This window comes from Macrobrachium rosenbergii, chromosome 45, assembly GCF_040412425.1.
Source record: "Macrobrachium rosenbergii isolate ZJJX-2024 chromosome 45, ASM4041242v1, whole genome shotgun sequence".
NCBI lineage: Eukaryota > Metazoa > Arthropoda > Malacostraca > Decapoda > Palaemonidae > Macrobrachium > Macrobrachium rosenbergii.
This window is the reverse complement of record NC_089785.1, coordinates 33292553-33308490: the sequence shown is the minus strand read 5'-3', so window position 1 is coordinate 33308490 and position 15938 is coordinate 33292553. Positions and strand designations below refer to the sequence as shown.

General features: G+C 42.3%; 1 protein-coding gene across 2 annotated transcripts in view; it reads right to left on the bottom strand.

Moving 5' to 3' along the window:
* Positions 1-15938, bottom strand: part of Sugb (Sugar baby) — a 62401-nt gene that overhangs the window by 5887 nt on the left and 40576 nt on the right. For both annotated transcript variants that reach the window (XM_067089023.1, XM_067089022.1), the window contains exons 6-10: positions 14076-14292; positions 10406-10593; positions 9502-9633; positions 8498-8864; positions 8167-8325 (exon numbers count right to left, since the gene is read on the bottom strand). In XM_067089023.1, coding sequence (XP_066945124.1) covers positions 8167-8325; positions 8498-8864; positions 9502-9633; positions 10406-10593; positions 14076-14292 — 1063 coding nt within the window. The remainder of the gene's footprint in view (positions 1-8166; positions 8326-8497; positions 8865-9501; positions 9634-10405; positions 10594-14075; positions 14293-15938) is intronic.

Sequence of the window (15938 nt, the reverse complement as noted above, 5' to 3'; positions counted from 1 at the left end):
TGAGGGAACATAACTCCTATGAAATAGTCTGGGAAGAATCTAGAGTCGGAGGCAGTAAGGAAAACCAGAGATAGGGTTTCCCTTATTGCCAGTCTCTCCTTCCTCCCCTTGCTAGAGGAAGGAGCAGAATTGCTTCTATGATTCTAGAAGAAAAATAGAACGGGTGCTCAATGTGTAGTCTTACTGCATTAGACGCCAGATCCAGCAAGTATTGTTTCAAGTCCTATTCTCATCCCGAAGGAGGAGAAGTAGAAGAACAGGGAAGGAGGAGGAAGAGAGGACAGTCACTCTCGATGTCCTTCTCACTTCCAGAACCAACACCTTAGGTGAGATGCTACTAGTCCTCTTGAAGGAGCCAGGTAAGAAAACACAACTTGTTGAGCAGCCATCACAGGGCCAAGGAAAAAAGGTTCCAAAGGCCTGTGGGCAAGACCACAAGAAGACAAGAGTGTGGTCTAACTGACCATGTCTTGCTTCCAGAAACTTCCGGAATGCGAGGAATGGACCAAGCCATTGACTTTGTGAGCTCTCGGGTGGAAAGTACTGGTATCGTCGTTGCCAGCTGCTGAGTACTTCCTTCGATCACTTCACGAAGCCAGGAGGAAGATGTGTCCTTAAACAATTCTTCCTTGGGAGAGATAGTACTAGCGAAAACGTCGACACCATCCAGGTTAGGAATGTCGAGCCTTTTCGGAAAGTACAACAGCTCTCTAATAGGACAAAGTAACAACTGATCTGGATCATCGATACTAAGTCCAAGGAGGAAGGAAACAAGAAGGATTCAAACCCGACAATAGATGCCGATGGATTCAGAGCCCACTTACGACATCCAAGAAGGAGTTGAGGTATTGATCCCCTTCACCTGTTCTTCCATCTTCTATGCCAAGGCCAGGGTAAGATGAGAGATGGTCCTAAGAGGGAACATCTCTATCCGATGACTCTCGTAAGGGTGCATGCAGAGCACGGACAGGAACCCTAAACGAGAATCACATGCCACACAGGGAACAGTTCCCTGGGACAGCATGACTGAAGAAGCTTCTCATCTGTACCTAAATCTCGACTGAGGAGAAGAGGGCTACTTCAGATAGAAGACTAGGTCACAAGGGCCTACATTCTTCACAAATGAAAGGGAGACAAGCAACCCTCGGCAGAGAAGAAAAGGCAGTCCAGACTTGAAGAGCGACTCTGACCCCAGAAGAAGTTCCGTCAATGACACCCACCAGCGAAGACGGATCCAGTCCCTGGGACTGTGTTGCAGAGGACTTCAAGAGGTCTCCAGCTATATCTGTTGCCGCTCGGCGAGAAACCTATGCTTGCAAGGAAAGCTGGAAGGTCTCCCAGTCCTGAACACACAGGGATGTACTGCCTCAAGAACCACTTTTTGTGTAGCTGCTACAGGACGTTGGGTCAAGCAGAACTCTTCTCGATGCCTCGGAAGCACAGCTATCAGGTCGGGCGAAAGGCGAAGTCTTCCAGCATGTCTGTAACTCGGGGTGAGCAATGCTTGTGAACCCCTAGCGAAACAGACAAACCTGGAGGGAAAACGTAGATATTGAATTTTTTCCCAAAATGACAGCATGCCTCACCGTAGTGGCCCCTGGGTCTGGTACGAAGGAGCGAGAAAAACTACCGACTTTGTTGCGCAGGGAGGCAACAGAAAGACGGTAGGGATCTCTCAGTCGAGCAGTCTCTTCATGAAACTTCGTGAAGAAAAGAGTGAACAGCATGTTCTGTCCTTATCACTCAAACCAGAGGCCAAGCTTGCCTACCAATACATCCCCACCGGGAATGCATCTGGCTAATTGACCTATCGAGTGCGCTATAGAACACTCGCTCGAGTACCTACAAATGTCGACAGATGAAACAAGAGGAAAAAATTATTACCTCATTTTTTGGCAAATGCCATTACAGGCAGTCCCCAGTTAACGGCGGGCTCAGTTAACAGCGATCCGGTTTTATGGCGCTTGTCTAACGACGAAAATCGGCAATTTTCGGTGCCGAAAATCGCCAATTTCCGCTTATCGGTGCCGATAATTGGGTATTGGTGCCGATACATACCTAACAGAGGCACCAATAACCGAAAAACGGCGCTTTTCGGCGCTGATAACCCCCAAAAATCACTGAAAAAGCCCCAAAAATTGCCGATTTTCGGTTAGCTGCGATTTTCGGTTATCATCAAACCCTCAGAAACGGAACCCCGCCGATAACCAGGGACTGCCTGTACTGCGGTTTTGTTGTTCAACAAAACCAATGAGTGTTGCAAAACTCATCCTGAATTCTCAGAGGGCCAAAAGGCTGCCTGAGTTCAGGATGATGAGAAGTTATTAATCGTCTTGGTCACACACCTTCAAGACAAAGTCTTACAGATGTGTGCCTATTCCTCGATCAGTGAATCCAGAAGTAGACACACGATGTGAGGGGGAATATGCAAGCATATTCGAAGGTTCCTGCAATCAAGCATTAGCCTAATTATTTCCTCATACTTCGAAAAGGAAAGAAGGACCGAGGAATGGAAGCAGACCTCCAATCTCCACCATGGGGAAGCTTCTGCAAGATGACAGGATACCGAGACGATCAGCTCTAGCTGGGCTAGCATTTCCTGAATTGGGGGCACAGGAGAGGAAGCGGGATGTAAGTTTGCTGAAAAGAATTGCTAAGACCCAAGGGAAATAGACACTTCTGAAGGAATCCATTCCTAGGTCTCGGCAATATCGCTACCGGCTCCAGAGGCTCGATAAAAATCATTTCATCCAGGCATCTGCAGTAGGAGAACTTCTTCCTGGTCGATACTTTTTTTTTTCTTCCCTTCTTCCCTCATTTCTTATGGAAAAGAGGGTGGAAAGAGACACAGTTATGTGCATTTCCCAAGAAGAGAAGAAGAGGGCTATGTGTTCCGCTATCTTCTCCGAAGCCTGGGACTTCTTAGGAGTTGAGGGGAGGCTGGCTTGAACTCAAGGTCGAGCCAAGATGACTAAGACTCAAAGGTCCTGGCCATTGTCCAAAGAACAAGGCAGCGCCTGGTACGAACCTTGATTAATGTGGTATCTGGCAAATCTCTGAAAGGGTCGGGCCAACTCAGGACTTAGGAAACTGGAGATCCGAATTGGGACAAAGCCTTTCTTCTTAGCACCAGAATTGCCCACAGAACTGCATTCGGCAAGACCCTCTGAAGCAAGAAGAATTCGTACTTTGTCGAGGCAGGGGAGAAGATTAGTGTCTCAACCTGAATGAACTCCTTGTCTGAAGAAAAGAATTCATCTGGTCGAGAACGCTCTCAGATGCAAGGACTGTGGCAGCCTCCGACACTCTCGACCCCTCAGGAACTGCAAGGGTTGCGAGTGATGAAGATTTTTCAATGGGGGAGCCGCAGTCCTGTCCCGGGGATCCTCGTGCTGACAAATCGGCGCAAAGTTCTCAGAAAAACAAGGGCGATCTCAACTTGAAGAGGAAGGCCCTCGCTGCTTCCGAAGCGTTAAACCCCTGTACCTCTCTCCTTGGAGGGAGCCTTGACAGATCCCAAGAAACCCTCCTCGGCTACATAGTTGTACTACGAGACAATTGGGGGACCGACACCCAAAGCACGCCAGGCAGCCGAACTCCAAAGACAAATTCAACGGAGCTCTCTCTGTCCGTCTCGCACCTCTCGGAACAACTGAGAGGAAAAGAGAACAGGTGAGGAGAAAGAGTACCCCTACCTGTCCTGCCAGTAAGACCAGCAGGAGAGGGGGACTGTGAGTGATAATCAACCGAAGGAGATTACTGCCACACGAGGGAAGAAGAGCACTTGTGCCGTGGCAAAGCGCTTTCCTGGGAAGAGCAGAAAGTCCACTCGAACAGAGCCAAGAATCCGATTCGGAAAAAACGAGTGGGGCCGAGCCAAGCCGCACCAAATCGAGCCGATCACGTGAACTCGATCCAGACTGGGTGGTATGTGGTGGACTGGGAGGAAGGTGGGGCGAGCCGAGCCAAGCCAAACACAATCAGAACTGGACAGGGCGAAACTTGTTTGCCGTGAACTAGCGCTAGTTTCCCGAACTCTAAACTCCTTCAAGGCCGAGGGCCCTCGACAAGAAGGTTCAAAGAGGAATTCTGTGTCTGCTATCCTGCATGCTAGAACCCTAAGGTTCAAGACACAAGGATGAAACCCAGCCAAGCAACGGAAGCAGCTGGCGGGCAGTATGAAGACACTTGGTGTCTCGGCACCCAGACGGCTGGTGTCTCAGCACCGAGGCACCTGGGTGTCTCAGAACCAAGACACCTGGGTGTCTCTTGTCAGGAGAGCGTTCGTGATTCACAGAATTCAAGCAACCCACGAGACTCCCAAAAATTGGGAGCGGCTGCTTTCAGTTTCCTAAGGGATCAAAAAGAGCCAGGCACAGAACCAGTCTTAGGCGCAGAATTCTAAGACTGGCAATGAGGGTGCAGCCTCAAGAGGCTGCACTCTCATGGCCCCCAAAACATGAGACCCCACAGGAGAATGCGAATCGTTTCGCAGAAGCCAACAAGAGAAACTTATCTCCCGGAAGAGAGTCAGTCCCTTACAAGTCCCACAGGACTCCCGAAGGGAATCTCTTCCCTGCTTCTTCTGGTGTTCGAACTGATAGGATCGAGACACCAGACTGGGAACCCGACTGAGCACTGCTAAGCACTCGGGGAGCAATTGAGGTGCTGGCAGGAAGAGCTGAGACATCTGGGTGCCTCGGCCCTTTCTCTCGCACTGCTCCCGAACTGGGACGGGGAGAGTACTCTCCAGACCAGATCGGGATGCTCAATATTCCATAGAATCTCGAGCACTTGGAGTAGTTCACAAATGAGCGCACAAAGCATCCCCTGTCTTAGAGGCGGAACCTCTATGACTGGGGACGGGATCGCAAACCGAGGTCTGGGCACCCGCGGCTCCTGAAACATAAAACCCGGGGCTATGCCAATCGGTTTCCTACCCCAAAGGTTGGGAAGAGCCAACGAGAGACCCACTGCCTCCTTGGAAGGAGGCAGTCCCTAGACATCCAAGGGTATCAAGGGGAAGAAGCAGCCTTCCTCTCCTTCAGCCAATGGAGGTCTGTCCTGTTCCCGGGACCCCCTTGAACCTCGAGAGAGGAAGGGAAGAGGCAGCAGAAGACAAAATCGAAGATAAGTTGAAGAAGATGGCGGCTACTTCCACAGGGCGACTTCCTTCACCTTCACTCCGACATCTTCTACAGGATGGTGGACATGAAACATCATAACCTCCAGGGCAGTCAGGCAGGAACACAATGGAAGCGGCCCAGAACACGACCACAAGGAGAAGCAGCACGCACGATCAGGACAGCTGATGCAGTAGCTACGGTAGCGGTTCGGAAGGCAGGAGCTACAGCAACGGCCAGGAACGTCACTTCCACAGGGCGACTTCCTTCACCTTCACTCCCACATCTTCTACAGGATGGCGGACATCGTAACCTCCAGAGCAGCTAGGCTGGAACACAACAGAAGCAACCCAGGACACGACCACCAGGAAAAGCAGTAGGCACGATCAGGACAGCCAATGCAGGAGCTACGGCAGAGGTTCGGAAGGCAGGAGCTATTGCAACGGCCAGGAACGTCACTTCCACAAGACGACTTCCTTCACCTTCACGCCGACATCTTCTACAGGATGGCAGACATCATAACCTCCAGGGCAGCTGGCAAGAACACAACGAAAGTGGCCCCAGACACGACCACTATGAGAAGTAGCGGGCACGATCAGGACAGCCGATGCAGGAGCTACGTTAGCGGTTCGGAAGGCAGGAGCTACTGCAAAGGACAGAAATGTCACATGAAAGTCACCAGCAGCGACAGGAATGATCAGGGCGGCTGCAGCAGGAGACCAGGAGGAGCAGCCCAGACACTGTCGTCGAGTTAACAAGAGAATAACACAGGGAACAGCAGGAGCAGATGGACCACAGATACATCGGAGGCAGTGCAACAGCATACATGAAGACCAGCAATGACAGCGATCGATCCACATCGGCGGGAACAGAGTCAGAACGATCCTGACGTGGAAATATGTCATCTAACCAGGTACTGTGGTCGATCCCGAAGCAACACTGAGCGTCGGGACTCCTTCATGCGTGATATCCTCTGAGATATCCAGCCAACTACTGCTGTGTTTGTGATGCTCACTGTCCACCTGAAAGAAAAAGCAAAGATGATTAGTAGAGGGAGACTCCTCTCGCTACAAGGGGAACTGCCCTACGCAGTGAGAGGAGGTACTCTAGAAGAGGTTGCCTGATCGCTCCCTGCCCGTGGTCTTTGCCCGATGAGCGAGCAAAGAGGGCAAAGGAGAGAGATCTACTAAAGGGGAGAAGAAAGAACCTATGGGAAGAGAAAAAGGACGGAGGGGAGGCCACCAAGGGCACCGTGGAAGCGGAACTTACAGATGACGGCCGCAACCTCCCACCCGCCCCGTAGTTTTCCAAGCGCAGGCAGCGAAGCAACACTCAGCATAAGTAGGAAGGAAGTAGTGATGCCCATTATACACGGAGAGAGGAAGCCCAAGAAGGGAAGCGAGCTCTTACGTCCTGATCAGTGTAGGGGAGCAAAGAAATTACGTCCCAATCTAATATCTCCGAATGTACAGGGGTGCCTTCAGTATCTACATAAAGGGCTGCTGGAAGAGAAGCATTACCACTTGGTTACGCTTCTCAAATTACACCCTTGGCCGTCACACCCAAGACACAGCGCAGGGAACGATGGCTTATGCAAGGTTACCACAAATCATGGGTTTGTACTAATAAATATCAAACACACGTATAGATAAACAAAATACAGAAAGATCCCACTGGGATAATAAGAGCTTAACGACAGTCAGGCAGAGAGAACCAAAAACACGTCTGCAATGCATGACAGCCGAAAGCAAACTGGAATGTTTACATCCCGGCAGGTGGGTATTCCCGCCTACCTGGCGGTAGTTACTGCCTAACCACCTTGCTCAAGAGTTTAACAGCCATTTCCAGCCTACGCTGAAAGTAATTCCTAATGTAAAGGACCGACGGTTTGTATATCGTTTCGGAACAAACTCTCTCTTTGTGTTGTAGGCAGGTTGTTTTTGTTCATATCGTCACCTTAAGTATTGTAAGATCTCCGTAATGAGCTACTGCAACTTGGCTCTTATTTTGAGAAGGTAAGGTGTCTATTGTCTAGTCCCTCACATCCAGTCTTATATTCCATCATGACAGAGAAATACTGTACTATATACCAAACTACATCTCATATTTTGTGGACACTGTTATGTACTCAGTGACTGTAATCCATATAAAGTATACCATATCTATGATCACTCAACAAATGTGAAGTGTGCAAGTAACCTAATCAATACTGTGTGAAGTGATTCAGAATCTCCCAAAGCAATGTCACTGCTGCCTCATCCAATCCTCAGCCTGTACATTTTAAAAGTATGATTATTTGAGACTGTTCTAGAAACTTAAGATCAATCAATCTAAAGAAAAATTCATATACCAAACAATCATAAAAAACACATAAAAACTTATTGTATATGCAAGGCCCAATGTCAGTGTTCTGAAATGAACAAGGTAAGGGAGTAATTCTAGAAATAAATACTGTACAGAAATTAAACAAGTTCTTCAACCTTACTGTATTCAAGTTAACACTGATAGGAACAGAAATCAGCTCTTCTCATAATCTGATGCAGCTTATTTCCTTTTCTCTTTACCTTTTATCTGCTATACAATGCCAAATATAGTCCATGAAAACACGGTCTTACCCTTTCCCTCTGAACCTTTAAAATAACAATACTATAACTTAAAAGGTTCCTTAAATATGTGCAGAACATTTTCATAGGTGTAAACCATTATTTACTAAACCCAAACCCTCAAACACTGTACCATAATTTATCACTGGGATGAATAACAGATGTTATTACAATCTCCCCAAACTGGAAACATTCATCAATATATACAATAAAGATTTTCTGTCATTTACTTCTCACTCATTTCCCTTTGCTATCATCCCACTTGGCTGTCAACTTTTTAAAACTTGCCTTCCCCCAACTTTTCTTCCCTAGCCATTAACAAATTGTGCTAGGAAGGTGGACTCCATGACAGCCTGAAACTTTCACTCTGGAGCTGTTGGTTAAAGTATCCAGTAATTAAAAGTAAAAACATCTAATGTGTCACAATCCTGTTCACCTACCTGATGAAACAGACCCAATCCACAGCCTGTCAAGAAGAATCTGAAGGGTTACATGGATGGCTGCAAAAATCAAGTTGAATATTCCTGTGAATAGGAACATCTTAGAACCCCCAACCGTTGCAAAAACAGCCCCTCCAACAAAGCCACCAATAGCAATACCTGGAAAGGTTTCAAAATAACAGCAGTCAAGAAATTTGTTATTTGTTATAAATGATTTGTTTAACCAGACCTCTGAACTCTTTTAGGGTTCTTCTCGAGCAGTCAAGAAAACTATAAACATCTCATGATAAATGTTGATTCACAGAGTAACAAAGAAAGGTATTTAACTTACCAATTCCTTCAAAAGCTGCACCAACAATGCCCTGCATTGTCGCTTCTGTACCAAGAGGAGCTATATGGCTTGCATACGATGTCATGGTGGCATAAAAGATACCAAATGTAAACCCATTCATTAGTTCAATGGGCAAGAAAACCCAAGGGTTTGTTACGGTGTAATACAGAATGTAGCGGATGCCAAACACGCCTATGACCAGAGACATTGCATGGACGTGGCCTAGTTTCTTGATGAACCACCCAGAGAGGAAGAAGAAAGGTAATTCTCCACCAAAACACTGGACACCCATAATAAGACCCTGAAGGAGCTTCAAGGCTTGGAAGTGGCAGTTCCATTCAAAGGCAACATCTTCGACTAACATGAGCTGAAAAATATAAAAATAAGGTAAAACCCTAAACTTTGAAGGCATCTAATAGGTATTGTCAACTATTCATTATTGAAAACAAATTTGGTGGTATATATTTATAGGTCAAAGATTGTTATATCCAATAAAAATAATGACAATATTCCAGAAAATAACCATGAAGTTGTCTTTCAGCACTAAAAGGTTGTATGAATTGTACACCAAACAAAATATTCCTTTAACTTCTGCTCAGCAACATTCTTATACCTAAACAATTATTCATGGTCAAACTTACAGTGCTTTGGGGATATCAGTTACATTCATGCTTAATATTATTATTATTATTCAGAAGATTAATCCTACTCATAAGGAACAAGTCCACAGGGGCCACTAACTTGAGATTCAAGCTTCCAAAGAATATGGTGTTCATTTGAAAGAAGTGACAGAAGATAATAGGAAATACAGGAAGAAGAGATCAGTTTTTACAAAATAAAAAATAAATTAACAAAATAAATAAATAGATAAAATGTACGTAAAGTATTAAAATAGAAGGAGGACCGTTTCAGGGTAGTAATTCATTGCATCCTTGCTAGAACTTTTGAAGTATAAGCATACAATCATACACATATTGCCCTGGGTAACAAAACAGAGAACTTACCTGGAATGTCCAAAGAATTCCAGTGGAGATGCCAACAACAACGCAGCACAAAACAAAGAGGACGATTCGAGGCTCACACATCAGCCTCACCACGGAGCCTGCAGTGCCTCTCTGTTTTTCATTGCCCTCAATCTGTAGGAGGAAAGAGATATGAGGACTATGCAGTGCATTTCAAAGATACTATGGAGCAGTACCTTCTCAAAATTACTGTTTTAACCATAGCAATGACATTTCTTACACTACATTACAGTACTTAAGGAATGTAATAACATTCCAATAGCAAAACTACTCATGATAACTAGACAACCTTTGTTTCCAATACATAACACTAAAGTTACTGAACTCATTCCAAAACACTGAAAACCTTTACAGTAAAAAGCCCCGTATTCGCGGGGGATGTGTACCTTAGCCCCCACGAATAGCTAAACTCCACAAATACTTAAAACCCCTCTCAAAACACTTAGAACTGCCTATTTTGATAGTTTAAACACAAGAAAAACCCTCTAAAAATGATTATACCTGAGTATTTTAATAGTTTTATCATAAAAAGTGCATTTAGTCATGAAAATTATATGAAACACAGTAATTAGTGAATATTTCTCAGTGAAAAATACCGCGAATGGGTGAATTTTTTCTGCGAATAATGGGCAGATACGTTCCACAGAGAAATCCGCGAATGCGCGAGTCCGTGAATCGTGAGAATGCGAATACAGGGGGTTTACTGTATTGCTTCTACACAAAGTTCCCATAATTTTACAAAGTCTAAAATACAATATTTTGACAAAACTACAAAACCAGAATAGAAGAAGCAAAACAAGTATAGTACCTGGAGACACATATACTGCATTCTATTCTAAACACTATCTCAAAAATAATAAAAAGAATAAAATGCCAAAGAGCTTACATGAAGGCGAGAGGCCACAAAGAGATCGATGAACAAGACTGCGACGCAAAGAACAAAAGCCGGGGTATAGTCCTTCTCTGCATCTCCCTCGGATGCATAATCAATCAATCCACCTGTGATGATCACCAAGGTCCCCCATCCCAGGGAGCCAAACAAACGCTGCTGACCGTACTTATTGCTTGCAGCACCTGTGTTTAGAGAAAAAAGGAACCTTTATTGACAACAAATTTTTTTCCTGGAAAAGATGCTTCAGGAAAAAAAGCTGCAATTATTTCCTGTAGCAGTTATAGAAGCTACAAAGGGTAAGAACAAAGCCACGTTTTTGGCTTTTACCCTCTCACCCATACACTTTGGTTTTTTATATGCAGCTACCCAACTTCTTTCATTTTTACCCTGGTCCAATTTTCACCTCAAACTTGAAAACCAATCCTTTAGGCAAGACATAAAGAAGTTGGTCTTGTTCAACTGCTTCAAAATACCTAAACAAATAATAGTACAGCAATACCTCTCATATCTGCTTTTTCCGTAAATGCGCCTCTAACTGTCCCTAGTGAATCTAGGCTACCCTAAGCTATGATATGATCTAACATAGCCTGGGTTACCCCAGCTAGTTGAGACTGTATATTATATGTGAATATTCAACATAAAACTACAGTAATAATGTTATTATCAGGTATAAAACAAGAAAAATAAAGAAAACAATAATTAACTGCTTTTCATCAAAATTTAAACTAGAAGATGCTTGTATGAATGGCTATGTTATACAGTACAGTTCCAAATCAGGCAATAAATTCTGACTATGTCATGAATCAGAGTGCTGGTAAAGTGCCGTTTATTCAATTCATATCTTAAAGTCAGTTAGCGTATGGATTAAAAACCTTTTTTTACAAACCATGCTTAATCTTACATAAAACATTGTTCTAGTTCACTTAATCATTTTTTATTCATGGAGAGAGAGAGAGAGAGAGAGAGAGAGAGAGAGAGAGAGAGAGAGAGAGAGAGAGAGAGAGAGAGAGAGAGAGAGAGAGAATATTTGTTTTTATCATCACTCTTGTCTAAGATTTACAAAAAACATTACCTACTAACATCAGACTAGTTTAAATGTTTTTGAACACTAGTTTAAATGTTTTTGAACACTACCTTAATACTCTGGTTAATTATTTTGAGTGTTGGAGAGCACAAGAATCATTTTATTACTTACTTCAATTATTTCCTATAAAAATAAGACAGTCAGTAGGCAAACGTTTGCTGCAAGACAACTGGTTGAAAGACAATTCTTCAAAAACAATTACAGTAGCCGGATGATCAACTAGTCGAACTGACAAGTAGTATAACGACAATTCGTTTGCTTATAATAAAAAAAATGGAAAGGAAATTTTTTTTATTTATTTATTTCATTTTGATAATACACAAAGGAAAATGCTTAAAACAAAATAAAATTTTTTATTGATTTCTTTCATTTTGATAATACAAAGAATAAAGCCACTTTTAAGTAAATTTAAGACTGGATGAAATTTTAAACATGAAAATTTTAATTGAAGTGTAATTTTATAAATTATGTGCAACTGCTTTTAGGAAATTTAAGCCTTCGTCTTTACTGTATTTGCACACAAGTATTTTCAACTGTTCATTTACTTGAACATAAGTACAGCATTGTCTTTTCCAGAAATATTCATTCCCACTGCTCATGTTCAATCAAAATTTCATTACTCGCCTGTTCCTTTCGAATTTTTCTAAGTAGTTTGGGAATGTTGGATGTTTCAACGAAACACGTTTATTTCAAGCATTGTGCCATCCTTCTAAAGAGTTGTTTGTTCTTGGTAAACTGTCTTGTACTCTAATGTAAACTAGCCCTTCGTTGGCTGACTCGGTAGAGCTTCGGACTGTCACTTGATGGGCCGGAGTTCAATTCCCCCGGCCGGCTGATGAAGAGTTAGAGGAATTTATTTCTGGTGATAGAAATTCATTTCCCGCTATACTGTAATGTGGTTCGGTTTCCACAATAAGCTGTAGGTCCTGTTGCTAAGTAACCAATTGGTTCTTAGCCACGTAAAATAAGTCTAATCCTTCGGGCCAGCCACTAGGAGAGATGTTAATCAGCTCAGTGGTCTGGTAAAACTAAGGTATACTTAACTTTCTAATGTAAACTGACCACATATCTATATAAAAAATTGGTCTTCTTCATCTGCCTCTCTGAGTCATCCCCAGCCAGGTAGTTCTGAGGTAAAGTAAGAATTCACCTTACGCTTCCTTAGCCTCTGCATCTAGAGACTCAACGAAATCACTGAACAAAGAGTACACATCTTGAGGGATTGCAAATGGAAGAACTTGTAGTTGTTTAATTAGAAAAGAGTTGTTAACACCTCCGTACCATGTTTGGAGACCATACAACTGAATTTTCCACCAAAGACACTGGCCAAAATGGAAGAAACAACCACTATTACTAACTTCTGAGAAAATTTCCTTAATGCTCTTTATAGCTGCCAGTTCAAAATCGAAATGAATAGAGGAAACACACTGAGTTTTAGCTTGTTTTATAAAGCTGAATTTTATATCTTAAGTCTCTTCATCCTTCTGGTTTATCAAGCAATATATCAATGGTAATGTTTTATTATTGCCTATCAGTGCATGAATGGAATACAACTGAGTTCCAATCAGTGTGCAATCAAATGTGCCATCACAAAACTAAGCACATTTCTGAGCTAAGATCTGAATTTCTATCAGTGCCATAAATTCTCACTTTGTCATCTTCGTAAGTTAAAATTTTCTCCTTGTGTCAAGAAATTTAAATCATTTTCTTGCTTAGCCCTCATAAAAAGAGAAGACTTTTTTGGCAGTGCTCCTGCAAAGCTTAGTGGGAAAGCACTTACAGTACTGTATTATCTATTATGCAACCAGTAACTTCTTCAGTTTCATAAGCCTGTTGTTTTATTGATCAATTCCTTTCAAAGCCATATTACGCTAATCGTTGGGTGGATGAGAGTGCTGAGAAGGCTGGCCATCAATCACATCATCAGTCATCTTCACTTTTGCATTAAACTCCCTGCCTTTTTCACATCTCCAATAAACCTTGCTGCCACATGTTTTATCAACCAAGTATGCAAATCCTGCATAGAGGAGTTTTCTTGCACCTCTTTCTGTCTTGATGAACTCCATTTTCTGAAGGGATATAGTTTTGAATTTAAAACTTTTAATTCTTAAGTCTTTTAAACTAAAGCATACTAAACTACGAAAATGCCTATTATAGCCGTATCCTGATAGCATATAAAGTTAACGAGCCAGTTGAAAAAAATGAGCCTTTTTGACTAACTGTCCTTTCCATCAAATGGTTATTCGACCTGTTTGTATTTCAACTAGTTGTCAGTCGGCCAAACACATTTCAACCAGTTGTCTTTTGGCAAATAGTCAAGCTACCAAAACACTCTTTACCTGAAATACCATCTGTTGAAAGACTGTCAATCCCAAATTACGAAAATTAATTTTTAAATAACTTACAAATACATGAATAACAAATAAGGCATGAAAACTGAGATAGAAACATCCTATACTATGACAATATAACCATATGAGTTAAAACTATCATAAGGTACTTCATAGTTCCTATTGGTGCTCTCCAAAACATAAGGTTGTGAGTAGTTCTATTTAAACCAAAGAATAATAAATAACTCACCTAACAGTTGGAAGCAAACCGTATCAGACATGACAACTGTGATGGCAAATCCAGACCAAGCAATAATGATGCATATGAGGTACAACCAAAACTCGTAGTGCGAGATCATTTCCTCGTACGATATCCCCGGAGTGCCGATGTAGTTCATGAAACCCTTGTCATCGCAGACCACGCTGCTGTTTGCATGAATTATATCCGAACATGTTGGATATTCAATCTGAGAGGGGACAAAACATTTCATGAAAGACATTTCATAATCTAGTAGCACTTTATTTATCAAGTAACAATCCCCTGATCATTCAATTCACACTTCAGCTATTACACTGGTTTTACCATAGGTGCAAGAAAAAAATACAAACATTGATGTCATAATTACAAAAAAGATAAACCAACCACTAAATCAAAATTTGACTCTTATGACGGACCCAAACGATTCCTCCTTAAATGAGAACTAAGCTTGGAGGAAAAATAGCTGAAGTTGAAAAGCCTAGCAAGAAGTGAGAAGATGGAATTGGTGTATCTAAGAGATAAAAAGGTAGACATATGGGAAGGGTGCAAGATGTCAAAACTTCGACAAGACAGATTGTACCTTTCTGCAAGTTGTGGTATAGTTTTATGTACTCTTTCTAAATTTACGTAAAGTGGAGATGTGTATCATGAAGAAGAAGTATATTATGTTTTGTTGTGTTTGTATTTAGTTGTGAAAAGCATTGTGTTTGGCTGTTTCAGGTATTTAGTTGTAAGTATACGTGTAATAACACTTAGGTATCCGTCAGCGGCTGTTTCTTGGTTCAGTTGTTAGTTGAACGTCTGGTGTCGGTCAGCGATGGTCCTGAAGTCAGTCTTGTCACAGCCTTGGTGCAGTGTAGTTGTATCTAGCAGGGACTCAAGAAAGGGGAATGCAGCCATAGTTGTTGGTGCCTTCAAGTCCACTTAAGTATTCCTTTTCATCTTAGATATGCATCTCTAAATGTAAGGAGAATTTCTTGGAGCGTGCTTTGGATGAGGGTTAAGAAGTAGGGATTGTGCGCATGCCAATCGCCAATCCCAATCTCAATTCAGGCTAGGAATATCGAATGCGCCATTTGAACTAACAGGAAGTTTGTACCATTTCTGATGTAGATAATATACATAACACAACATGGTTTTGATTGTGAGTTAGAATAATATGAGTGAAGTAACCTGGGTGTCATAGTATAAAACTTAGGCTACGATTAGGTTAGTACATTTCAAACCGTTTAGGCTATGTGATCACTTTACGATTTGAAATGCTATACTTATTTTGAACGAGTTGGAATACAAGGACACTGGAAGGAATACCTTTAATATTGCCCATGTTCTCTTCATGGTAAGATCAAACTCTGTAGAACACATGCTTCTATGTTGCCATAACTGTGAACCAGCATTTCTATTTAAGGTACCTGAGGTTAGACCTTCAACTGATGCATCCAAAAAGTTGCTTGGAGCAGGATAAACCAATGGTATTCCAGTAGTAACAATACTTTCCCTTTCCACCACAACTGAGATACAAAAACTAGTAAAAAAAAATACAAAACATTTAAAACTCCCTGAATGTCCAGGTTTAGGAAATGTGAATGCAGTATGTACAAAGACAAAATGAACAAACAGAACAAAACCCTGAATGGTCTACAACAAAAATAATAACAAAACGCTAAAATACAAATACTAAACACCTTAGCTATATTAGGGAAACCTGGCTAGAGCATTTGTAAATATGGTGGTGGCACTGCTGGTCATATAATATGCAAAACATACATAAAAGAGGACTGAATTTTGTATTGTTTATTACAAAATGCTCTTAAATCTCCAAAATTATGAACATGAAATTATGATCATACATCT